At 43.5% G+C, this 25,148-nt stretch overlaps 1 protein-coding gene and 1 long non-coding RNA gene across 5 annotated transcripts in view; one reads left to right on the plus strand and one right to left on the minus strand.

Moving 5' to 3' along the window:
• LOC139078086 (uncharacterized) lies at nucleotides 1-24,811 on the plus strand. Its single transcript, XR_011530844.1, has 5 exons — nucleotides 1-453; nucleotides 16,577-16,692; nucleotides 18,204-18,291; nucleotides 21,160-21,282; nucleotides 22,936-24,811. It is a non-coding gene; the product is annotated as an uncharacterized lncRNA (long non-coding RNA).
• Nucleotides 4,128-25,148, minus strand: part of LOC103540393 (eppin-like) — a 32,956-nt gene continuing 11,935 nt past the window's right edge. For 2 of the 4 annotated variants that reach the window (XM_070588399.1, XM_070588400.1), the window contains one exon: nucleotides 4,128-6,162. In XM_070588399.1, the coding sequence (XP_070444500.1) occupies nucleotides 5,924-6,162 (239 nt within the window). In that variant the 3' untranslated portion in view covers nucleotides 4,128-5,923. Of the gene's footprint in view, nucleotides 6,163-24,198; nucleotides 24,818-25,148 lie in introns of those variants that run through there. The other 2 variants (XM_070588401.1, XM_070588402.1) reach the window with 2 other exon arrangements.

Below are 25,148 nucleotides of genomic sequence, written 5' to 3' on the forward strand. Positions count from 1 at the left end.
CGTGAGCCTTGAGCTTTCACCTGTGAAGAAATATCACAGAAGAAGGAAGGGAAATGGAAGAGACCCAAGAACTGAGACTTTAAGCAATCACTGACGTGTGACTCTCGTCAAGTTATTCCCTGTGGCAGTCAGACTTCTAAGGTGGCCCCCAGTGAGCCCCACCTCCTGGGGTTCATGCTCTTGTGTAATCCCCTCCTTGAATATAGCCTGGATCTAATGACTTGCTTTTAATGAGCAATGATGTAATAAAAAGTTATGGGATGTCACTTCCAAGGTTAAGTTACAAAAGACTGTGACTTCTGTCTTGCTAGCACTCTGGTTCTTCTCACTGCTTGCTCTGATGAAGCCAGCTGCCATGAACTGAACTGCCCTCTGGAGAGGCCCACTTGTCAAGGAACTGAAGGTGGCCTTTGACCAACAGCCCACAAGGAACTGACTCCTACCAACAATCACGTGAGTGAGCTAGAAGTGGTTCCTTCCCCAGTTGAACCTTGAGATGAAAAATGCAGCCCCAACCAGTCAACACTTTAATTGCATCCTTGTAAAACACCCTGATTTCGTTTAGTTATCTATATATATTCTCTTGCATTTCCTTAAGTTTCTTTAAGATGATTATTTTGAATTCTTTGGTGGGCAGATCATAGATCTCTGTTTCTTTGGGGCTGGTGACTGGAGCTTTATTAGTCCCTTTGGTGGCGTCTTATTTGCCTGATTCTTCGTGATTCATGTAGCCTTGTGTTGGTGTCTGTGCATTTGAAGGAGCAAACACCTCTTCCGGTCTTTACAGACTGGTTTTGGTAGGTAAAAATACTTTTCTGTTGGTTCCCCCAGGCTGATAAGATTACCTCCAGAATCCCAGTCACGCAGGGTTAGAGCCACTTTTGAGGCTATCCCTGGGTCTGCAGCGGGGTCCATGGTTGGCATGCTTGTTACCAGGGCCTCAGGCAGGCGTAGATCCTGTCTGGTCCCCGGGTGGATGGGACTGCCTCTAGTACCTTGTTCAGTAGAGTGTGCTGCTGGGACAAGGGTCCGCTTCAGGGTCCACAGTCGGGTTCTCAGTCAGCAAGGCTATTACCAAAGTGAGGTGGGTGTGGCTCCCACCAGGTCCCTGGGAGGGCTGCTGCCTGGTCATTTGATGAGTCCCTGGGTGGGCAAGACCAACCCTCGACCATGGCTGAGAGGGACTGGAACTGAGCCCCCAGGGCTGTTTTAGGTTCCACAGCCAAGACTGAGGTCCATAGACCTGGTTCTGGAGGTATGGATGGGGGTGTCTCCTACCAGATCCCTGGGTGGGCTGGACTGCTCCCTAATCCTGGCTGGAGGGGCTGGAGCCAAGTATAGGATCCTTTCTGGATCTTCTGAGGTATAGACGTGTCTCCCACCAGGTCCCCGTGCCAGCAGAACTGCTCATGGTCTGTGGCTGGAAGGGGCTGGGATTGAATATGGGGCCCTTCAGGATCTCCAGGGGTGCAGACAGGAGTGTCTCCTTCCTGGTCCCTGTGCCAGTAGGACTATTCACAGACTGCGGCTGTGAGGGGTCTGGAGTCGAGTACAGGGCCCTTCCAGAATCCCCAGGGGCACAGATGGGCATGTCTCCTGCTGGGTTCCTGGACCAGCAGGACTGTTTGAGGACTGTGGCTGGGATGGGCTAGACCCTAGTTATTGGGCCCTTTCAGAATCAACAGTCTGAGCAAGTCTGGTGGGCTTACCTCCAGGGGCTCCCTGAGGGAGACTGACAGGGGCTGGGGCCTGTTCACAGTGTCCTGACATTACAGCCAGGACTGAATTCTGTATTCCTGTTATCCAACACATGGGTGGGCATGACTCCTCCTGGGTCCCTTGGCATACAGTCCTGGTGACAGGACCAAGGCAAATGGGGCTGTTGCCAAGTCCTCAGGGGTATGGAGCTGCTTCTGGGTCTGTAGCCAGGACCATGGTAGGTGAGTCAGCTGCCCGGGTCCGGGCCTGCATTCTCTAAATGGCTCTCCTCAGTCTTGGACTGCTTGGGGGTTTCACAGTCCCCAACTGGATCCCAAAGGTCCCACAAAAGCACTTTTGTCCATGGATGGATGCCAAATTATTGTTGTTTAGAGGGGACATGTGAGTGAGATGTCTTATTCAGTCAGGATGTTATTTTTAAAAGGTGTTTAAAAGCCATGTTTCTGTTTAACCTTGTGTTACTTTACAAAGATGAAAACTTGGAAACACACAAACATTCAACAGTAGATAACTGGCTAAGTAAATTACAATGCTCTGGACGTTAGAATATTACACAGCCATTAACAATGACACTGAAGAATATTCACTGACCTGGGAAAATGCTTATAACATAATGCTGCATAAAAGCCCTGATAGAAAATAATACTGTATATATTCTTTATGTAGAAAAAGAAGTAAAGGCATATGCAGACGGATATTATTTTGAGATGCTAATTGAATTTAATTCCTGTAGATAAAATTTAATTGGACTTTTATCCCTATAGATCCACTTTTCTTTGGTCTATCCCCCATCCCTGGCAGCCTGGTATTCTACTTCATGCTTGGGGAAGGGACGGCACAACAGAACATACTTCACAAAATATTTAAATTCTTGGCTGGTAGAGTGAAAAGAGGAGGTGTAGACCTCAGACAAAGATTTGGAAGAACATATGATATATCGGAAGCAGATTTTACCAATGTCTGCTCCCTGCCTGTCTCCACCAGCAGGTGTATAAAATTCTCCCCACTGGAAGTTTAAGGAAGAGAGAAGAGAACAAAGAGAAATAGATGGGGTTTGGGACCCTGAGAAGGGGCCCTGGGCTAAGTCCTTTGGGGCAATTGAGTACCTGGTATATTTTGGAATCAAGAGAAGAAGTGACTGTAGACAGGATATATTTCCCACAACTAGGAGAAAGTTGGAACTGAGAACCTCTGCCAGGTAGATCAGAAATTGGTACATGGGGTGCCTAAGTATAGGGTTTTTAGAGAGTCCCACTGAGTTTTCTATAGCTCTAGGTGGTGCACAGCAGCCAGGTATTTCCTGAGCTCTAGAAAGCAGCAAGCAGAGAATATAAGTCACCAGGTGACCTCTTGTCAGATGAGAAAGATGCTGGAAAAATATCTGAGCACCCAGCAGGAATAAAAAAGTGTGTCTATATGATGACGACCAAACATCAAGCACATCTCCCATCTGATGCCTAGAAGTTGAGCAAGTGTATTGGAATGTAGAATTAACTTTGGGGGTAGGTGGTGGCCGAAACCAATGAAATGACAGAGATTTCCATTACATGGTCAAATGGGAGCTCAAAACAGAAATTCAGGCCAATCATAATTTTTTTTAAAAGACATACGTTTTGAGCATCTCTGAGTTTGTAGTAGTTTTATCCTTGCTACCAATGGCACTGCCACTGTTGGGCCTTCGATGCTCTGTCACCCCCAGACTTTCACCACCCCCACCACAATGATAAAAACTTTCTCAATTTGTTGGGTCTTTGTATCATTCCCTCCAGATTCAAAGTCCAGGACGGAAGCATCCGTTGGCTGAGTCCATGTCATATGCTCACACTCAAGCAGTCAATTAGGAAGAGAGGTAATAGTGAGACTCTTTGGCTTCCATAGAGGGGTAGAGGGACTCACTGAGAGCCATCAGCCATCAAACTCCCAGCGGCTGGAGGAATCAGTGCTTCATTACTGAAGGGGAATATGAGTGCTCTCCCACAGCATCTACAGAAGGCCCTCAGACAGGAACCCGAGGCAGGTACTCATATGGACTTTGGCTTTTACTCTGAGTTAGATGGAAAGTCATTGAGAGATTATGAATAGAGGAGTATCATGATGGAAAAGGATCCTTCTGGTTACTCTGTTGAGAATAGACTGAGGGGACAAGAGCAGAAACCCTGAGATCAGCTAGAACGCTATTTCAGTTTAAAATAAAGGATGATGGGTAGATCACTAAAGGGCAGATGAATAGTGGGTAAGTGATGCACAGGTGTGTGGAATTCCTTGTCTACTTCCACCCACTCTGAAGGTGTGTCTAGTCTGGAGCTGTTGAGTGATGTTGAATATTGGTACACTGATATAATTTTAGGCACCAGAGATGCAGTGGTGAATAAAGACACAGTTGGATTATAAAGACAATGATCCCAAGGCAGGATAATTCTCGTGTTTTAATGGGTGGGAGACAGAGCTTGGAGCCAGTGATTTAGATATTGCACAACTCAGGAGTTTCTAGAACATTTTGGTGGGATATATGATTGGTGTTTGCCGTGGAGAATGTTATCCATAGTGAGATGTAGAGAAGCAGGGAGGGAGTGTGGGAGTGGAGGGGCTGGAGCCTAGGGACTAGGAATGAGGCAATCTCTCCTTTGTTGAAGTGCTCAGTATGCTGGCGTGACTTTGTCTCTCCTGGAAATAGAAGACAGTGGTCATGAGAGACATTTAGGATTCTGTCTCAGGCTCTTCCCGGAGAAGATCCAGGCATCCTGTTTCCCAGCGTTGTCCAATTGGCCACCCACTCACACAGTGGCCCTGCTAGCCTTTCTTTGAGCCAGAGTAAGAAAGAGTGGGAGGAAAATATGTCTGTTGTCTCTGCAGCAAAAGCTGGACTTTTGAAATCTTTTGAAAAATATCTTTGATTGGAAATCAGCCCCATGGGGCAAATTCTGAGGTCTTTGAAGGAGTGTGGCATAGTGGTTAAGATCATGGATTTCGGAAGTGGACCAACATGGGCTCGTTGACCTGCTCTGCCATTTTCCAGCTGTGTGGCCTTGCAAACATTACCAATTTGTTTTATCTGTGTTTCCTCATCTACCACTGCTTCTTAAACTTGAATGTGTCTACCAGTCATTTGGGAATCTTGTTACAATGCAGATTACGATTTAGTAGTCTGGAGGGAAGCTTGAGATTCTGCATTTCTAACAAGTTCTTAGGTGACTTGGAGGCTGCTGGTCCCTGGACCACACTTTGAGAAGCATGAACACAGTCTAATTTTCAGAGTTACTCTGAGGTTTATATGGACTGTTTATAAAGAGTTTAGCGCAGTCCCTGGCTTAAGTGATGGTAGTTATTTTTCCTTGGGCAATGGGAAGCAGCTGTCTTGGACCTGAGGGAAGGACCCTGAATCAGAATTGGAGATAAAGGCGAGTACCCAAATGAACTCTCCATCTTCAATTATGCCCTCCATCCCTGAGTACAGAGGAAGTCTGGGAAAATCATGGAGTGGACATTGCAATGCAGAAGAAAGGGTGTTTTCCTAGGATCAGTGATGCCTCTGTCTCATTCCACCCTGTGATTTTAGAGAAGTCCCTGCCTATCTTCAGTCCTCCATTTTTCCCTCTGAGATTTGAGATAACTGAACTAGATGATCCCTGCGTTTCCTCCTCTCTCTCCAAGCTGTAACCGTTGGTGTTGCTTAAAGCAAACCAATGGACTCCAGGACCAGGCTCTTCACTGCTCTCCCCGTGTAGCCTGTGGCAGGAAGATGTGGTATAGCCTTAGTAGATAAGGGCTTTCATAAAATTTCACTAATTTTTAAGTTAAAAATTGCCTTAATAGCTTCAGTTTCTCCCTGCATTCCTATCTTTCTTTTCTGGCTTGTGTTATTCCCTTGTGTTGTTTCACAGGACTCCAGAAATCCTTTCCTTGTCCAGTTTAGGCCTTTCTAATACCAAGCCCCAGGTTTTCAAATCCAGCCCCCTCTCTTTCAAAACCTTTATCTTCCTATATGCTAAGAAGTAATTCATTCTAAGTGTGAATGACTGTTAACTCAATTTCCCCACTGTATTTGTACGTATATATTTTTAAAAAAAGGTCTTGAGATTTTAAATATGTTGACAATATTTGTAGAATTTCAGGTACAGGGATGAGTGACTTTAGCAACACAGAAGGGAGAATAAATTTGGGGTGGAGGAATGCATCTGTGTTCACAAAAATGCCTTTTATTGCCCTAGAACAATCCTGACTTCAAAGAGGGCTGTGTTCTTGTTAGGAAATCAGGTGTTCTTTCAGGCTTCCTCCCAAGTTTTTCCCTCAAAAAGTTGTTGCCATTGCCATCGCAGCCTCTGTATAAAAACGGCTCACAGTCATAAGTTTTTGAGTTGTAAAACCACCTTGGGATTGAGCCTCGGCATGAGCCCTTTTCCGTAGGAAGTTTGCATGCTTCTCGTGAGACAGTATTCTCTGACCCTGAAGAGAGAAAGTGGTTGAGAGAGCCCAAACCCATCACCTTACCTTTGTCAGCCCCATATGCCAGGGGCTGGGGTGGCCCTGGGTGCAACCGTGAGGATGTCCATAGCAGCTGAGCTCTGGACCTCTTCTTGCTCGGTCCACCTGGCCCACCAGGCTGTGGCCTTATCCTTCTACACCGAAGGTGAGGCTTTCACTTCTGGGAGGATCCTGATGTGGTGAAAACCCCAGACTTGAGAATCCAACTCAAGTGGATTCAAATCTTTACCCTGCCCTTGGGATATCATATCAACTTAACTTCCCCAAATCTCCATTTCTTCATTTGTAAAATGAGGCAGTTGAAACCCATCAACTCTGAGGACCCTTCCAGGTCTGATTTTATGGAATTTGATGAGTAAGCTCTCTCAGGCTTCTACCTCTTGTCTCATAGTCATTCTAGAATAGATGTTCTACAGTGAAAGGAAGACTGACTTTGAATCTGAGAGCAGGGTTCCAACTTGACTTAATCATTTTATAGTTGTGTGATCTTGGATCAATGACCTATATCTTTGATGATCAATTTTCTTCACTGTAAAATGGGAGTGTAATATCCACATTTTAGGCTTGCAGAAGGGTTATGGATAACCAATGGAAAGCATCGATAAACAGAAAAGCATCAATAAATAGTAGCTTCTCTCAGTCACTCTTTCCATTCTTTAACCAAAAAGACTTTTGAGAGCAGGGATCTCAACATACTCATTTCTGCAGTCTACGTACCTAGCAGCCCTGGCTCTTAGTTCTCAGTAAATATTTGTTAACAGAAAAAAAAAGCCATGGGATCCTCTGAGGCAGGATTAACAAGTTACTTTGTATTCTCCTTTTCTTTATCTTTACTTAAAAAAAAATTTTTTTTTTGAGGAAGACTGGCCCTGAGCTAACATCCATGCCCATCTTCCTCTGTTTTATTGTGGGACACCTGCCACAGCACGGCTCAATATGCAGTACATAGGTCCACACCTGGGGTCCAACTGGCGAACCCAGGGCCTCCGAAGCAGAGCGCAAACTTAACTGCTGCACCACCGGGCCGGCCCCTTCTATTCTCCTTTTACGTGAATAGTTTTATCCTTGCAATTACTAGCTATTAGGACTTCCAACTTCATATGAAGAACTTAGATCTGGAAGGTAAAATTTTGACAAATTTTTGCTTTCTCTCTTATACTTTTGTATGTTTGAATTTCCACCAAGAATAGGTATTACTTTTACAATCATGCATTATAATATACATATATTTTAAAGGAAATCTTACTGGCTGCTCAAAAATCGTGAAAACTACTGCTAACTGTCCTCATTTCCAGCAGATTATGTTGGATATACTGCATTTCATCTCCCCACTTCCATTTGCAGATTTTAAGCTTCAGCAGAGAAAGTAGGCCTGAAAGGAAACTTTTCTTACAGGTAGGTCTGACTTGCCTAAGGCGCTCACCTTCACATTTTGGCCCATATCTCCCCTTCTCGATCTCACCTTGCTTGCCACCAGCCCCACCCCAGACTTTGGATCTGCCTTTCCCTGCTCCACTTTTTCTCTTTTCTGCAGCCTTTTACTGTCTGTTACGTGTATTAGGTATTTTCTGTTTCTCTCCCACTGGAAAATTAATTCCACAAAGGCAAGGTCTTTGTTTCACTCATTGCTTTAGCCTCCACATCTAGGACAGTGGCTGGCACATCATACATGCCTCATATATATTTGATGAACTGAATTGATTGACTCCTTATCCTATGAGATAAGAAATGGGCTCTCTTTCTCATACACTCATGGTGGGAATGCAAACTGGTGTAGCCACTATTAAAAAGAGTATGGAGATTTCTCAAAAACTTAAAAATAGAAATACCATACAACCCAGCTATCCCACTACTGGTTACTTATCCAAAGAACATGAAATCAACAATACAAAGAGGTTTATGCACCCCTATGTTCATTGCAGCATTATTCACAATAACCAAGACGTGGAAACAACCCAAGTGCCCAACAGCTGATGAATGGATAAAGAAGATGTGAGATATGTATATATATATGTGTGTGTGTGTGTGTGTATGTATATATGTGTATATATATACATACACAATGGAATACTACTCAGCTATAAAAAAGACAAAATCGTTCCATTTGCAACAACATGAATGGACCTTGAGAGTATTATGTTAAGTGAAATAAGCTAAACAGAGAAAGACAAACACTGTATAACTTCACTCATAAATGGAAGAGAAACAAACACATGGATAAAGAGAACAGATTAGTGGTTACCAAAGGGGAAGGGGCTGGGGGGTGGATGAAGGGGGTAAAGGGGCACATATGCATGGTGACTGATAAAAACGAGACTATTGGTGGCGAGCAGTATGCAGTTTATACAGAAACTGATATATAATAATGTACACCTGAAATTACACAATGTTGTAAACAAATATGACCTCAACAAAATAATTTTTTAAAAAAAGAAATGGGCTCTCTTTGTGCTGCTGGGTCCCCCGCCCCATTTCCAGGTTGCTTTTGGGGCTCTCATGTTCCATACCAACCTTTTCCCATCTGACTGAAGCTTTTGGCACCGAGTGAGAAGCAGGAGAAATGACAGAGACCTGGAGCTGTATGCTGCTACCCAGCCAGTAGCCCAGCCTGGGGTTGGCATTTTAGGGAGAAAGAGGACCAAGAGGGAGGAACCTGGCCCCACATGCAGGTCATTCACCCCTAACTCCTGCTATTCACAAGGCTGGGCTACCCCTGGAGCAGAGTGTCCGGCCAAAGCACAGCTCTGCCTTTCTCCTTTGGTCTTGTCTGATATGATTTTATCCAAGGCCACTTTACTACATTTCAGAGTGGAAGCCCCTTTGACAATAATAAAACCACAGCTACCATTTAGTGTGTGCCTTTACCTTTTCAGGCACCATATAAAATACTCTTCCCGCATGATCTCCCTTGAACCCTCAGAGGATTCCTGCAAGGCTTAGAACCCCCATTTTGTGCATGAGGAGAGGGTAAACTACCTTGATCGTTATCACATGGATAGCAAGTGTAAAGAGCCAGGACTGGGACCTTGGTCTGTCCAGCTCCAATGCCCTTGTATCACTGATTGATTCAACAAACCCTTATTGAGCTCCCACAGTGTGCCAGGCATAGTCTTAGGTGCTGCCTCCCTCCCATCTGGAGTCTCCCATGGAACTGTGGGAACAACACACACGTTGTCCGGAGGCCAGAAACAGTCACCTACTTGCAGAAGGTGCAGACTTAGTATATTTAAACAGAAATGTCAAAAGTACAGTATAGAAGGAGGGCCAAACTTTGGTTTAGAGAATCATTCTGACTAGAGGCGTGACTCGATCACCAGGGGCCAGCACATTCCCTACCACCTCCTTTCCAGAGTCCTCTTAGAAGACAAAGCTGGCATGCTTTAGTGGGATTTAGTGAGCCTCAGATCTGAAGTCTGAGTTTGTGCTTTTGAGTCCAAGTGCTCTTAACCTTGGGCACCATTTAACCTCCCTGACCTTCAGTTTTCTCATCGATAAATTGAGATTGATTATGCTGGTTTAGCATACGTCCCAGAATGGGCACAAGTGTTCCATGAATATGCAAAGGCTTCATACATTGTAACGGAACACACAGGTATATGCCATTTGCAGGTGTGTGTGTGATGGTTTTTTGGAAATGGGAGTGCTAACTGGAGCAGCACCGTGCGTGATCCGTAGAGAAATGTCTTACCCATCTTTCAATTACTGGTAGATTTTCCTTCTCTTTAAATCCCCTGAAGCCATGATGCTCATTCCTCAGCCATTGCTTCTCCCAACACAGTGGTTGATCAACCTTCTCTCACCTGCCAATCTTCACTGCTTCCTCTACCTTCATGTCCTTGAAGGCTCCTCTGAAGCCTGCATTTCAACATCTCAGTGATACAGCTTCTTTTGTACTTTGGTGGGTCCACAAGCATTATCCCTGGTATCTCTTTCCTTAGCTCCCTTGGGTGGTCAAATCAGTTCATCAGAAGCCAAAATAACTGCAGAAGGCGGGCCCTGCAGAGTCAACAGACTGGCATTTACCATTCAGGCAGAAGAAAGGCAGGATTGCCTATGGGTGCTCCTTGGTGGGAGCTCACCACAGTGCTCCCTCTTCTAGAGCAGCTGACCAAGAAGTGAGGATCGGCCTTTTAACACACAATTCAGAAGAGAAGTTTTTTTTCCAAGGATCGGGTGATTCTGCCACCCAGGAACACTTGACAATGTCTAAAGACATTTTTGATAGTCATAAAATCGGTGGTAGGAGGAGACCCACTGGTAGAGGCCAGGGATGTTGCTAAACATTCTACAATGCACAGGACAGCCCTGCAACAAAGAGTGATCTGTCCCCAAATGTCAATAGTGCCGAGGTTAGGAAACCCTGCAGAAGAGTTGTGGATATCAGTACTTTTTTAATTATAAAAATATTTCCAACATTAGCAGCATGATAAGGACTCCATGCAGTGATGGCAGTGCTCAATGAGGTGTGCCTGTACTTATCTGACTGAATAGGCCTGTGGGTGGGTGTAGGAGGCACTGGCCTTTGAAAACCAGACACTCTGTATCTGGGTTGCCCTGGGGGATCTTTGACCATGACGCAGTGACTCGGTCCTTCCTCAGGTGATTTGGGTGGTAAGGTTACTATAATTCCAAGAGATGGAGGGCAAGGGTAAGATTTATTAAAAGCACACCAGAGAATCTAGCAGGAAGCTCTGGCTAGTGATCTAGTACTTATACTCATCAAAGTAGTCTTCCTAACCCTGTACCCACCATGTATGTGTGTCCAGAGTTAATTAAATTACCTTTGATTGAAACCCACTGATTTGGGTGCTGTAGGGATGGGGGGAGTAAATGTGGGTGGGATTTTGAAAGAATAAAGTTTCCCTACTCAGATTTTAACCTCCATATAACCTTTATCTTTTCTAGGAGCAGGGAGGAGACTAACATCACTTGAGCACCAACTAGGTGTCAGAGAATTTTCTGCCTTGTCTCATTACGTTTTCATAAAAGTCTTTGGGATAGATATTGTTGTCACCTCCATTTTACAGAATAGAGGAACAGGGGCTTAGAGAGAAGACTTGCTTGTACATGTAACAAATACTTTTATCATAAACATGCACATACCAAGAGAGTTTATTTCTGGGGTTTTTTTTTTTTTTTTAACCTTATTTAGGTTCAAAATAAATGTCCCAGGGGCAAAATAAGGTTGATAACTTTAAGAGTCAATTTGTGTCTTCAGAAATCCAAGTGGAAATTTTAGCAAAGGATAATTTTTAGCATTTTATGCCAAATAGCTTGAATATAAATAGAGACTGTAGGGTACAGGAGAAATTGTCTCTAGATCCCCGGAGACTGGAACTATCCATAAGACACAGGAAATTCTCACTATGGGGAGTTCCAGGTTGACCCCTTTCCTGAAAGCTGTGACCCTATAAGGTTTGCATCTGAGTGGTTGAGATCATTATGGGATGCCCTCAATTTTGCACTGTTTGTTCTTGTAATAATACTAATCTTTATTGTTTATGAAACATGTCCTACCTACCAGACAGTATGTTATGCACACTACATAAATCCTCTTGTATGATCTTCACGAAAACTCCATGGCACAGGTTTTATTGTTTTTCTTATTTCACAGATGAGGAATCCAAGACTCAGGGAAGTTATGAGATATGCCCAAGTTTATTTAGTTTATAAGTAGCCAGACTGAGATCTAACTCAAGTCTCTCTGACTCAAGCCTTTGTTAAATCATTACACTGCATCGTCCTACCACAACTCCACCAAAGGTCTCCTGTCCCTCAGAGAGGCCTCTGAGGGACACTCAATCGCTTTTCATATCCCAGAGAGACCATCGGTTCTCCATGAACTCAATGTCTGTCCACTTCTGGGTTTTATTCCCTCTGTAAGTGGAGTCTGGTGGTAGAGGAATGAAGGAACTCCTAACAGAGAGAGGAAGAGGGTATGGTGTGGTCAAGAGATCCTAGCAATCCTAGCCTTGGGACGGAGACAGAATTGAACGTCTCCCTATTGACTTAATTCTGGTAAAATATAGTAACTTTGTACCAGTATAGTTCTATTTTCTGCCCCCTCCTTTGTGCTTTTGTCTTATATATTACCTTTATGTATGTTATAAACTTAATGATACAGTGTTATAGTTACTGCTTTAAACAATCATCAGTTTTAAAGAAATTAAGAGAAAAGAATAAATATACACACACTCTCTTTTATATTTACCATTTAGTGTTCTTCATTCTTACCTTCAGATTTAAATCACATTTAGTGTCATCTCCTTTCAGCATTAAAGATCAAGTCTGGTAGCGGTAACTTCTCTCAGTTTTTGTTTATGTGGGAAAGCCTTTATTTTCTCTAGTTGAAAAATTTATTGAGATAATTGTAGATTCACATGTAGTTGTAAGAAATAATACCCTTTATCCAGTTTCCCCAATGGTGACATTTTGAAAAAGAAATGAAAAATAGTATAAGATCAAAACTCAGATTTTGACATTGAAACAACCCACTGATCTCGTCCAGATTTTCGTCTTACTTGTACTCGTTTGTGTACGAGTGTATGTGCATATGTACTTAGTTCTAAATGATTTTATCCCATGTAGATTTGTGTATCCACTACCACAGTCAAGATACTGCAGTTCTATTAGTACCAAGATCCCTAACATCGCCCTTATATACCATACTTCTCTCCTTCCCACTCGTCTTGCCCCCTAATCCATAGCGTCTGGCAACTACCAATCTGTTCTCCATTTCTAAAATTTTGTCATTTCAAAATGCTATGTAAATGGAATCACACATATTTAACCCTTTAGAATGGGCTTTTGTTAAATCACCATAATTCCCTGGAGATCCATCCAAGCTGTTGCATCCCTCATTAGTTCATTCCTTAGTATTCCATGCTGAGTATTCCATGGATATACCACCATTTGTTTGCCCAATCACCTGTTGGAGAATACCTGGGCTGTGTTTGGCTATTATGAATGTAGCTACTATGAACATTCATGTGCAGATTTTTGCGTGAACATAAGTTTTCATTTCTCTAGGATAAATGCCCCAAAGTGCAATTTCTGGGTTGCATGGTAGTTGAATGTTTCCTTTATAAGAAACGGCTAAACTATTTTCCAGAGTAACTTTACCATTGTACATTCCTAACAGCAATGTATGAGTGATCCAGTTTCTCTGCAGCCTTGTTAGCATTTGCTATTGTCACTCTTTTTTATTTTAGCCATTTTGATAGGTGTGTAGTGATATCTCATTGTGGGTTTAATTTGCATTTCCCTTATGGCCAATGGTGTTGAACACCTTTCATGTGCTCCTTTCCTTTCAGGTGAAATATCTTCATGTCTTTTGCCCTTTTTCCAATTGGATTGTGTACTTCCAGATTTTGAGAGTTCTTCATGTATTATAGGTACTAGTTATCATTGTATTATGGTTTGTTGCCTCTCTTTTTGAAGGATAGTTTCTCTGGATATAGAATTCTTGTTTGATAGTTGTTTTTCTTTCAGCTCTTTGAATATATTATTTCAGTGGCTTCTGGCCTTCATTGTTTCTGATGAGAGGTCAGCCATTAATTGTTTTATTGGTCACCTGTATGTCACGAGTCATTTTTCTCTAGTTGTTTTCAAATATGTTTCTTTGTCTCTCAGAAATTTGACTATGAGGTGTCTAAGTGTGGTTTTCTTTGTGTTTAATCTACTTGGGGTTCATTGAGCTTCTTGGAACTGAAGCTCTGTTTTCTGAGAATAAATGTTTCTCAAAGTTTATTTTCCTTTGGTAAATTTCCAGTGCCTTGATTTGTTTTTGACAATTTCATCCACTTTTATACTTGTTTTCTGTGGAGAAGAATCACCTGACCACTTTAGGTCACCATTACTGGAAGTCTTTCTCTTGGATGTAAGGACAACATTTACTTTCTACTGAGCCTCTTCCTCACATACATTTGATTGCTCCACTTTCTTGAGATGCAGTGCCTGTGCGCAGCTATATATGCAGTGCTAGTATCAGTACCAGTACTTTGTTTCATATTTGGCTCTAGTCTTGTACAGAAGTTGAGAACTCCCTGAGAGAAGAAGTGAGAAGTTGGGTAGGATTTAGGAATTCCTGGATCTAATACCTACAAAATCTCATACTAATATATAATATCATGTGGGTTCTATGGATCATCACCCAGATGCCCCTTCAGGACTGAGGCACTCATTCCTCCAGTTGTTACAAGTATTGACTGCTGACAGGCAAGATTTCCTGTCTTCTGCCTGTTGCTTCCTCTCAGCTCTTAACGTCCTACTTATCTGCTATCTTACTCTCCTCTTTCCCTCCTTTGCCACCTCCTTTCCCATGCCTACACCCTGTCCATCAGTATTTTTTTTAAAGCTCCCCATGTAATTTTATTTGCAGCCCAGGATTAAGAACCTCTGGTCCAAGTGGTGAGGATCCTAGGAAGATAGGTCTTGGTAGCAGCTCCAGATGATGAAGCATCACGTTCGTGTCTTGAAGGACTCCTGTGAGAAATTAGTAGGCATGAATAATTATTTCTAAAGTTGATTTTAACTTTATTTTATTCAAGAAATAGCAACATAGTGAGAAGTGGTGTCCAAGCCTTCTAAGGCTCCTGTGCTGGAGATCACTCACGTGCCATGCTGGTTTACTTTCCCTACTTCTCCACTTTGCTCTGTGCCCTCGGAGGTTGATGACATCATATGGATGACATCTATTGGCTGGCTCCCTTGTCCTCTGCTTTCTGGTTGGTCTCAGCCAGTGGGTAGCACCAGGAGGAAACCAGAAGATAGGAGGAGAGTCAGATCCAGGTGTCAATTCCCCTCACTTCCTTCTTCTGGTGTGGCCGTGGACTGGCTGAGTCTTTCACCAAAAGTATCAACACCTGTCAGCTGGCTCCTCCACACAGTCCTTCTGCTTTAAGTACCAGTAACTTTCCACCGCTCATCCTTTCAGGCCTTGGGGTGGCAATGGCACACTGCTGCTACTAGCCCTGGGGTACTATACTCTCCTTTGTGGCCTTTATTGCCTATACATTTATAAATTTCCTTCATAAAATCTTCCCCATAGTATCCAGGCTAAGTATGCCACGCTTCCTGCCCTGACTCTTGATTGCTCACATATTTCAGGAATGCTCAGAAAATCTCCTAGCCAGGGAAAAATTGGAATGAATAATCAATGGTGTGTGGTAGCATAGCGATTAATCAAATTATTACTGGTAGTGGCATAGGATTAACTGCAGGTAGCAACTAAAGCATTTTGTAGTGGCAATCATGGTGGCAACACTGACAAAAATAATGATGGTAAAAATTGTGGCATCAGATGGATTTTTTCTGACAGCCCTGGAGAGTATGCACCGGGAAAGGGAAAAATGGAGAACTATGAATATCCAGTTCGAAAACACATTCTTTCTTACCCCAAACCAGTTCACCTAATAAAATGATGGAATGTCCTGTTAAAGGTTAACTTGTGGTACTATGTGGGAGACAATACCATGAGAGTCTGGAGTACTGCCCTACAGGATGGGGTGTATGCATTAAATCACTGGCCTGCATATGGTGCCATCTCCCCTATAGTCACAATAAATCGGTGCCAGAATCAAGGGAGGAAGCTGGGATTCTCCTCTCACTTTGACATCTAATAACCACTGGGGGAATTTTTGTCTCCCAGACTCCCAATCTTGAGCTCAGTGATTGGTGGTCTTGGCGCTCAAGGGAGGAATGCTTCTACGGGAGGACACTGTCATAGTTTTGCTGAATTGAGAGCAAAGACTGCTCCCTGGCTATTTTGTCTCCTCATGCCATTTAACTAACAGAGAGAAAATTGAGGGCGTCACTAACCAGAGGTAAATTGAGTTGCTACTATACAGTGGAAGTTCTTCTGGAACCCAAGGGGATTCACTGGTACCTCTTAGCACTTCTTTACCCAATATTCCCAGTCAATGAAATACTCTGGGATACTCCATAAAGGAAAGATCATCAAGGACTCAGAATCTACAGAATGAAGGTTGGGATCACCTCACCAGGTAAAGCATCCCATCTAGCTAGTAAAAGGTAAAGGAAACCTGGAAAGGATGGTGGAAGGAGGCAGCTCTAATTATCAACCATGAGCCTCAGGACTAGCTACAGGAGTGGGGTCTGCAACAGCTCCATTTTATGTTAATTGTTTCTTTATATTCCCCTTTCTCCTCTGAATACAGAGAACACTGGTGATGGCTAACATTTTAGATTTTGGGTGAGTAGGAGACCGAACTGACAACTCCCACAATGGTTTTGTGACCTATGGGACTTGTGCAACCCCTGTGGTGGGACCTTAACTTTTCACCTGGATGAAACCCAAGAGTCGATGATGAGGAATGAGAGATATAAGTTTGGATTTTTTTCTTTCTCCTTCCAGATCCACTCACCACTCTTCTTGTCCTGTTCCATGCCTCAGAAGACCAAATGTCTGGGCTGCATCAACAAGTTGTCTTGCTCTCTGGCTTCTGATTGGAACCACCCAATGCGACCCAGGCAAGAGATCAGAAGGAAGAAGGAGAGAAGATTGGGGCATTTATTCCCTCAGCTCCCTCTTGTTATGTCCCCACAATGTGGGGGACCCTTCACCTTGGCTCATTTTAGGAAGTCCCTTATAGACAGGTCCCTGTTCCAGTAGCCAGTCCTTCCCTTTTGCTTTTTCAGATTAAGGAGGGTTTTATGATTCATTTTAGTTCATTCAACAAATATTTGTTGAGGACCTATTATGTGTAAGGCACTAGTGTGGAAAAGGCACAATACTTTGTCCTTATAGAGTCTAATGTCTGGAAGGAAGAGAAACATTAAGTAAAGTCACAATTAAAATAGCTACATACTGTGATAAGGACCATGTCGGAGGAGTATAGGATGCCTGATGAAGACTCAAGGCAAGAGGAAACCAAATGTGTGCACCAGTGTATGTGAATGCTTTGGAGCAGGAAGGAACTCAGCACATATGAGAAACTGAAAAAAGACTAGTAAGGCTGTAGCACAGTGAATGAAGGAGAGCCAAGGTCAACGACAAAATTCAACAATGGATTAGCTTTGGGTAGGTGGTTGGGGGAAGAGAGGAGACTCTTTAGACATGAAAAATAAAGTACATTGAATCTAAGCATACTTCTGACATCTCCATGTCATCCTTTCACTTTGCCAATGATCTTGGAGGAACACTGAGTTAAGTAAGTCTCAGTTTGCTTGATGAATTAATACGCTAAAGTAGATGGTAAGGAGCAAATCAATAGCAAAAGCAAGGAAAAATTGTGTAAAATGATAAATATGACAAATCATGAATGATGCACTGTCTACTGAGCAATGCTTAACAGGAATGGCAAATTGAGAGGAATGAGTCTTTAGAGCAAAAATTAACAGCAGAAAGAGGCAAGAATGGGCAAAAGTATAAATATGATGAATTAGAAATGATGTGATCTACATTTAACAATGTTTATCAGGAATGTGATATTAAATCAGAAGAGTTTTAGACCGGTAGTTCCAAACTTAGAATACATCAGGGTTACCTTAGGACCTTTCTTTCTTTCTTTCTTTTTTTAATTTGGTTTTTTGGAAGACTCTAGAATCGCTGGACTCTTGGTATACTGGTACTGGTGAGCCACTGCCTTAGATGATGTGGCTAAAAAAAAAAATTCTTGACCTACTCAAAGGCAGACAATGTATTAAGAAGATACCACAAGGACAAATGGATGCCTATCTTCCTCACAGAGCCTGCTGAAGTTGTATCATGTCTGAGATATCTTAGGACAGCTAAGATGGCAGTACTTGTTGATTTGGAAATGTATATCCCATTGAATAAGGGTGTAAACTGCCCGCCAAGCCCCAAACCTAGGTCTCAGTGACAGTCATGTGGGCTCAGTTCTCTTTTTACGTTATGTTTTCACATGGCGTGCAGCTCACCTAATGAGAGGAAGATGTAGGACAAGGGCTCGGAGTCTCAGGTCTTCCTGGAAGGTGTCTGGTCTACAGTGTTTTACTTGCTCTCCTGTTGCTCTGCACAGGTCCACCCTATTTCCAACACTACTACCACTGATATCTTCTTGAACATCACTAGGAATGGAAAGAACGAGAGCCAAGGAAGTGCCCCAGGTGAGACAGGGGGAAGATCCTTTCTTTATACATTCCCGGTGGTGCAGGTGGTAACTGGGGCCCAGAGAGGAGAACAACTTGCTTATTGTTGCATGCAGGTTAAGGGCTTGGGCCAGCATTAGAGACCAGTTTCCCATGCCAAAAGCCTTTTCTACTATTCATGGAACTAGTTTAGGTTTACTCTGTTATTTTGGAGAGAATGCTCTCTGATTCCCATTCTAGCGCGAGTTCTTTCCTAATGTCCAATTCCTTCCAATGAGAAAGTAAGATAGTAAATGACCTCAGTGTTACTCATTTCTTGGCATTCAAGTTCTAAAGGGCACCCCTTCCAAGATAAAACTTAACCCAGAGGAACATAGGGCCCATCGCATGATGACAGGCTCCAGGAACCAGTTATGTGGAGGGACTCCATTGCACATCACATGAGGATGACAACCTCTGGCAAGAAAAAAAGTTCTCTTTTGTTCATTGAGACTTCCAGGCTCAGAGGCCGCTCCATGTGCTGTGCTTGCTATATCAGTCTGGGTTTCTGGATACAAATGCAACTCTGGTTATTTTAAGCAGAAAGGAAATTTATTTTAAAAAATTGTGGTAGTGGGGCTGGCCCCTGGCCGAGTGGTTGAGTTCGTGCGCTCCGCTGCAGGCGGCCCAGTGTTTCGTTGGTTCGAATCCTGGGCGTGGACATGGCACTGCTCATCAAAAGCCACGCTGAGGCAGCGTCCCACATGCCACAACTAGAAGGACCCACAACGAAGAATATACAACTATGTACCGGGGGGGTTTGGGGAGGAAAAGGAAAAAAATAAAATCTTTAAAAATAAATAAATAAAAATTAAAAAATATGTGTTCTAAAAATAAAAATTGTGATAGTTCACAGGATGATCAGCAGGAGGACTGGAAAATAAGGAGAATGGTGGGAACAAGGAAGGCTACAAAGCCAGTGCCACAGTCAACAGAACACTGAACACTGGGTACCCATCTTGCACTATCAATGCCATCACCATAGTCCCTGCCACTGCTGCCCCCAGAAACAGGATAAGGCTGTCTGCTGTCACTACTGTCATCAAATGAATTCTCCGTTGTCCTTGCTTCTTTACTTACTAGTTCCCAATTCAATGTCTGAGGTGGGAGTGTCTGATTGAGCCCAAGACAAGCACCTATTTCCTAGCTGCAAGAGAGTCTGGGAAAGTGAGCATGATAGTAATTACCTACTGTCTCTCAGCTTCTATACTCTTCTCTGTGATGTTGAGAATGGGACTCTGCAAACTTAATTTTCCCTCTTTTGCCAGTTTGTATCTAGTTAGACTCTGTGAATAGGAGGCACTGAGAGGAAACTGACAGGTGGAATGAGGGGAGAAAGGGTTTTTCTTCCTGTTTGTGGCTCCTGTCAGCATCTCGCCAGCAGCAGAAAAGAGTTACACCTCCAGTCTCTGGATCCTTTAGGCACTTTTCAAGCCAGATACATTGCACCTCATAAATACCAGCACCAGCTGGCTGTGCCCCCGACTCAGTGGACCAAGCACCATTTGAGCCAGGTTCCCTTCAGAGGTCTGGACACCAGCTGCAGTGCATTCTAGAAGACTGAGTGCCAACCACACAGCCCCTACCTCTCTGTCTTTCCAGAGGTGTGAGCACCAGCTGTGCCTGGGCCCCTTCTATGAGTCCCTGGGTCTGATAATCCCAAATCTTTAATTCTCTCAAATCCAGAAGTGATGGGTACCTCGGCCTCTCCTCGTTTTGGTATTTCATCTTCCCAATACTCATGTAACCAGTTCTCCGAGTTAAATCCTCTCCGTTTGAAACACTGAGTATCATTTCTATGTCCTTTACTGAGCCCTGACTGATAAAGTGAAAGCACGGACCTTTCAGCTTTTATAGTGGAATGCCGGTTTTACCTCACACCAAGACTCTCTGAGTAGGAAATTCTTCAACTGTAGGAGTGAGATTAAAATGCTGAATATTTAAATACAAAATGACAAATAGCTACTATATCCACCCTGATTTCTAACTAGGTGGTGGGATCTGACAACACCTTGCTCCCCTTCACACCTGGATTTCAGCTCCAGTTTTGCTATTTATTTGCTGTGTGATCCTGGACAAATCTATTTGCTACTAGAAGCTTCCATTTATACATGTGTACAAAAAAGGAGGGTTATTGAGGCTGTGGAGCTCTCTAGTCCCCTCAGCTTGGACATTCCTTGAGTTTCCAAACTATCTAGAGCTTCCTCTGCGAATTTCTGGCTCTGGAGGCAGCTTTGAGGAGAGAATAAGGAGGAGGGGGAATATGAGGGGCCTGGGTCTGCACAGCACCATGAGTAACACCTACAGATTCCACCTGAGGCGTCCTCCGGGTTCTAATGGGTAGAGAGTAATGAGCAAACAGTTGGCAACAAAGAGACACAGCATCTTCCACTGAGGTCCTTGTCGGGAAGAGGGTTCCCTGTGCTCAGCCCTGAGGGCTCTGAGTTCATCCCTGAGCACAGAGGTGAGCAGACACTGTCAACTGCAGGGTACGCTCAGGCCATTTCCAAGGACCTCTTGGTCCATAGGCCCCTAGGACAGATGATTCTGTTCCAGTCATTCATGTATGTCAATCTCAACCAAGGATTGAAAGGTACCAATGGTATGGACAAGCATCAGGTGCTTATCTGACCTGGCATGGTTCCCCAGCTGCCATATTTTCTCAAATATAGAAGTACTCTTTGACATTATTAGTCCATCACCTTCATCTTGTGGATGGGAAAAGAGGTCCTAAGAGGAGCATCCCTTCACCCTATCCTGTCCCAAACAGGTCATACATTCAACCAGGGGCAAAGTTGGAATTCATGTTTGGATCTATTCATTCTCAGATAAGTGCTCTTTCCACAGGATGCGGACCAGTGATGACGTTGGTAATTTGACCTGGACCCCAAAGATGCACAGGACTAGGACAGGCTTCCGAGGAGAACAGACTAACTGTCACGGAGGTGTGGAGGCAAGAGCAATGTAAAGGTGGGAGATGCCACACACAGGGACCACTTGGCTAAATGGTCACCCTGCAAAACTGCCAAATTAGCAGTCTTTTAGGAAGTCTTCAGCACGACTCTGCCCTGCTCTGCTCCCCGCTTTCAATGATTCTAACATTTCCTCTGGATCTCCCTCTGCACCAGGAGTAGGCACCAATAGACTTCTTAAGCCTTTATTTTTTTCCCCCCTGACACATTGGCCCTTAAGTATCACCCAATCCACAGGTTCTGAAACTTTAAAATAATTTGGTAGTACTTGTTAGAAATGCAGATTCCTTGGCTCTACTCCTAGAGATGGCAATTTCCCAGATCTGGAGAACCCAAATTTTAGACAGATCACCCCCTCCCCCAAGTAACTCTAATGTAGGTGTTTGCTGACAGCATTTTCAGAAATATCATCAGTTTAACCAACTCTTTCTAAAGAGGGAGGAACTGAGGGGCCAGCCCAGTGGCGCAGCGGTTAAGTTTGCACATTCTGCTTCAGCGGCCCGGGGTTTGTCGGTTCAGATGCCGGGTGTGGACATGGCACTGCTTGGCAAGCCATGCTGTGGTAGGCGTCCCACATATAAAGTAGAGGAAGATGGGCATGGATGTTATCTCAGGGCCAGTCTTCCTCAAAAAAAAGAGGAGGATTGACAGCAGATGTTAGCTCAGGGCTAATCTTCCTCAAAAAAAAAAAAAAAAAAGAGAGAGAGAGAGAAACTGAGAGATGGGGAGAGGAAAGGTCTTACTCAGCAGTGAGTGGATCCCAGACTCTTTTTAGAGCCTCTTGACTCAAATTATACTAAACAATGAACTTATTAGAAAGAGACGTCCAGGTTTGGAGGTGCAATGGTGACCAAGTCTCCTGCTTTGGGGATTCCTTCTCAAGCCTGTAGCTTTCTTATCTTGCCAAGTCCTTTGGGTACTCCTTTCTCCTTCCTCTGGACTTCTCCATGCCTTTCCTCTCCCCCTCCTTCCACTTCCTTCCCATCTGTTTCAATTACCTACCTATTGCTGTGAATATGTTTTCCTGAAACTTAGCGGTTTAAAGCAAACATTTTTTTCCTCACTATTTTGTGGGTGAGGAATTTGGGAAGGAATCAGCTTGATGGTTTTCTCTTGAGGTCTTCACATGATTGCAGCCAGATGTCTGCTGGGGCCATAGTCATCTGAAGGCTCGGTTGGGTTGGGAGCTCATTCACATGGCTGGAAACTAACACTGGCTCTCAGGTAGAGCTTATCTGGGGCTGTCAACCAGAGCACCTACACAGGCCTCCCAAGCATGGCTGCCTCAGGGTAGTTGGACCTGGCAGCTGTCCCCAGTACCCCCAAACAAGCATCCTAAAAGGATTAAGTTGGAGTTGCGCCTTTTCTGGCCTAAAATTCACATAGCCTCATTTGGCTTTACTCTGACAGTCAAAGAAGTCACAGTTTGCCCAAATTCAAAGGAAGAGGAAATAGGCTCTACCTCTAGATGGGAGGTGTGTGAAAGATTTTTTGGATTCTGCTTTAAACTCTCACATTGTCCAATATCTCTTCTCCCTCCTTGTCTGTCTCCTCGTTGCTTCCCCATGTCTCCTCCTCTCATGCACCTCCCCAGTTTTCTTCTATTTTATGGTGTCTATGCTGTACTATGAAACTGTGTCCTTTACTGAAGGTCCAGGAAGCAAGCCCATGAACCCTTTCAGAGGTGGACCTACCATGAAGTTGATGGAGCTCAAGCCTCAATGTCCCTCCCTTGAGCAGGGCCCTTTGAAGACACTGGGAGTGGACAAATGATTTGTGTTATTTGTAAAAGTAAGATATTCTAACCATTATCAACTAGACTGTTGTTCTTTCCCACTCTGACTTTTCCTATGGCACACTTCTCCTGGGTCAGGTGGTGTTGGAATGGCTGCTGGCATTTTTGACATCCAACTAAAAGGAAGTTGAGTTGGGGAACTCATTTGGTTTGAAGTTAGTGGGATGTATTTAGGTTACTCTCATTTCTACGTATCGTTAAGTTGCTACTATCTCTCCTGGTATATCAATGGTTCTAAGCAATATTCCTATTGCCTACTGTGCCACTTCTCTGACATCATGACTTTAAGGCTAGAAGTTATATTGTAATGGAATGTACCTAACTCTAGAAGGTTGTGGGTGGTGGAGGAGAAACAAGATTTGAAAATTCTTCCAAACATCAGATACATAAATTTATGAATAGAAAAAAAGATCCATTTTTATGGAAGCCTGCTCCGAACAGACATTCTTTACTAGCAAGAATATACTTGATAATTCAATATGTACAATTTTAAATGCACCACGTACTTTCTTCTTTTTTGATGGAATTGTACAAAAGAGAATTTATGAAAATTTCTGCATTTTTAGGGCACAAATCTGTCATAGAACTACAAATATCAGGTATGGCTGTGCATTCAGCCATGTATTTTATGCAGCCCAACTATAATCAAAATCAAAATATAATCATTCTTTGATCAGCCATGTTAAACAAAAGACTGAATTATTTTTTTCTTGGAAATTGAGTTTTACAGAATTGATGTCATAAATGTAAAAAATTAATAATTAATTTATATAGATTTTGTGCAATTTGTGGTATTTGTTAGCTTTTTAAAATTTGCAGTTGGTGTCAATTTCTCTTCTCTTTGAAATAATACTCACTTTTTAATTTAATTTGTATTCATTTTTTAAAGGAACCCCCTAATTTTATAAGCTTTGACCATACAAAGACTGTATCTGCTCTGGTTCCATTCTTAAGCATCTTATGACAATTTTACCAGGGCAACAGTGTCACCAGAGTTCTCAACTTGCAGGATTTTCATACTCCTCTCTCCCTCTTTTGTTGTCATTGGAAGACCCAATGACTTCTTATTCTCCTAAACCTGCAGAGAGGGAGAAGATGTGAATTATTTAGCCTCAGAGATATCAGACCACACAGAGCACTTTATTCGGAGGAACTGGAGGCTTCCAAAGGATAAATGGGGGCCCTGAAAGTTGAAGAGATACGGTGACACACTGAGAAGGAGTCAAAGGGCGAAGGGCATTGTGTTTGAAGAGAAGCTGAGCTGGAGGAAAGGGAGTGAGAAAATCCTGGGGTTTGGTTTTTGGAAGGGCCAAGGTCTTGGCAGCTGAGACTTGGCCAGTGGAAGCCAATGGGGCACATCAATCAGGCACACATGGAGAGAGCCCTGGATTATGAACCAGATCCTGGAGGTTGTTCCAGCTCTCCTTATCCTAGCCAGGGAGATGACGATTCTGCGAGATGGCAGAATAGAAAAGAGTGAGATGCTTGGGCCTTGCTCACCTTAGTAACCAAATCTTGCAGTTAATGGCAAAAAGGAGATGGAGTAATTTTTAAATCTTTTCGTAGGAAGGGAGAACGGAAGTGGAGTGACTTTTGGGGCTCATAGAGTGGTTTTTTTTTAGTAAGAGTCCCAGTTTATGCCTGTTGTCCCAAAGTAATAATTAATGGCATCCCCTTCCACTCTCAAAAGCGTCCTGGTTTGGTCAATAAAGCATGTGCTTGTCCTGGCTATCATCACCTTAAAAAAGAAAATGAAGAGAATTGGTGACAAGGTTTAGTAAGAAAGAAAGGCCTGGAGGGATTTGCTAGTGCATGGTGCCCCGCACTGGGCTGGTTCACTGGGCCTTCTTCTGACTTGTTATCAAACACTCCACCACCTCTGCTTCCTCTCTCTACACCCCTTGTTCATCTCATACTTGCCAACTTTGACTACTGCTCTCTACCCTCTCTTTCCCAAAACATCCTCTACTTAACCTCTACGAGGTGCATTCTTGCCTCCTGATTGGACTGGTTCTGTCAGCCCCAGGCTTGCCAAGTTCCTGGATTGGCCCAGCCAACACCCAAGCCCT

The sequence above is a fragment of the Equus przewalskii genome, chromosome 21 (assembly GCF_037783145.1).
Source record: "Equus przewalskii isolate Varuska chromosome 21, EquPr2, whole genome shotgun sequence".
In the NCBI taxonomy this organism is placed as follows: Eukaryota; Metazoa; Chordata; class Mammalia; order Perissodactyla; family Equidae; genus Equus; species Equus przewalskii.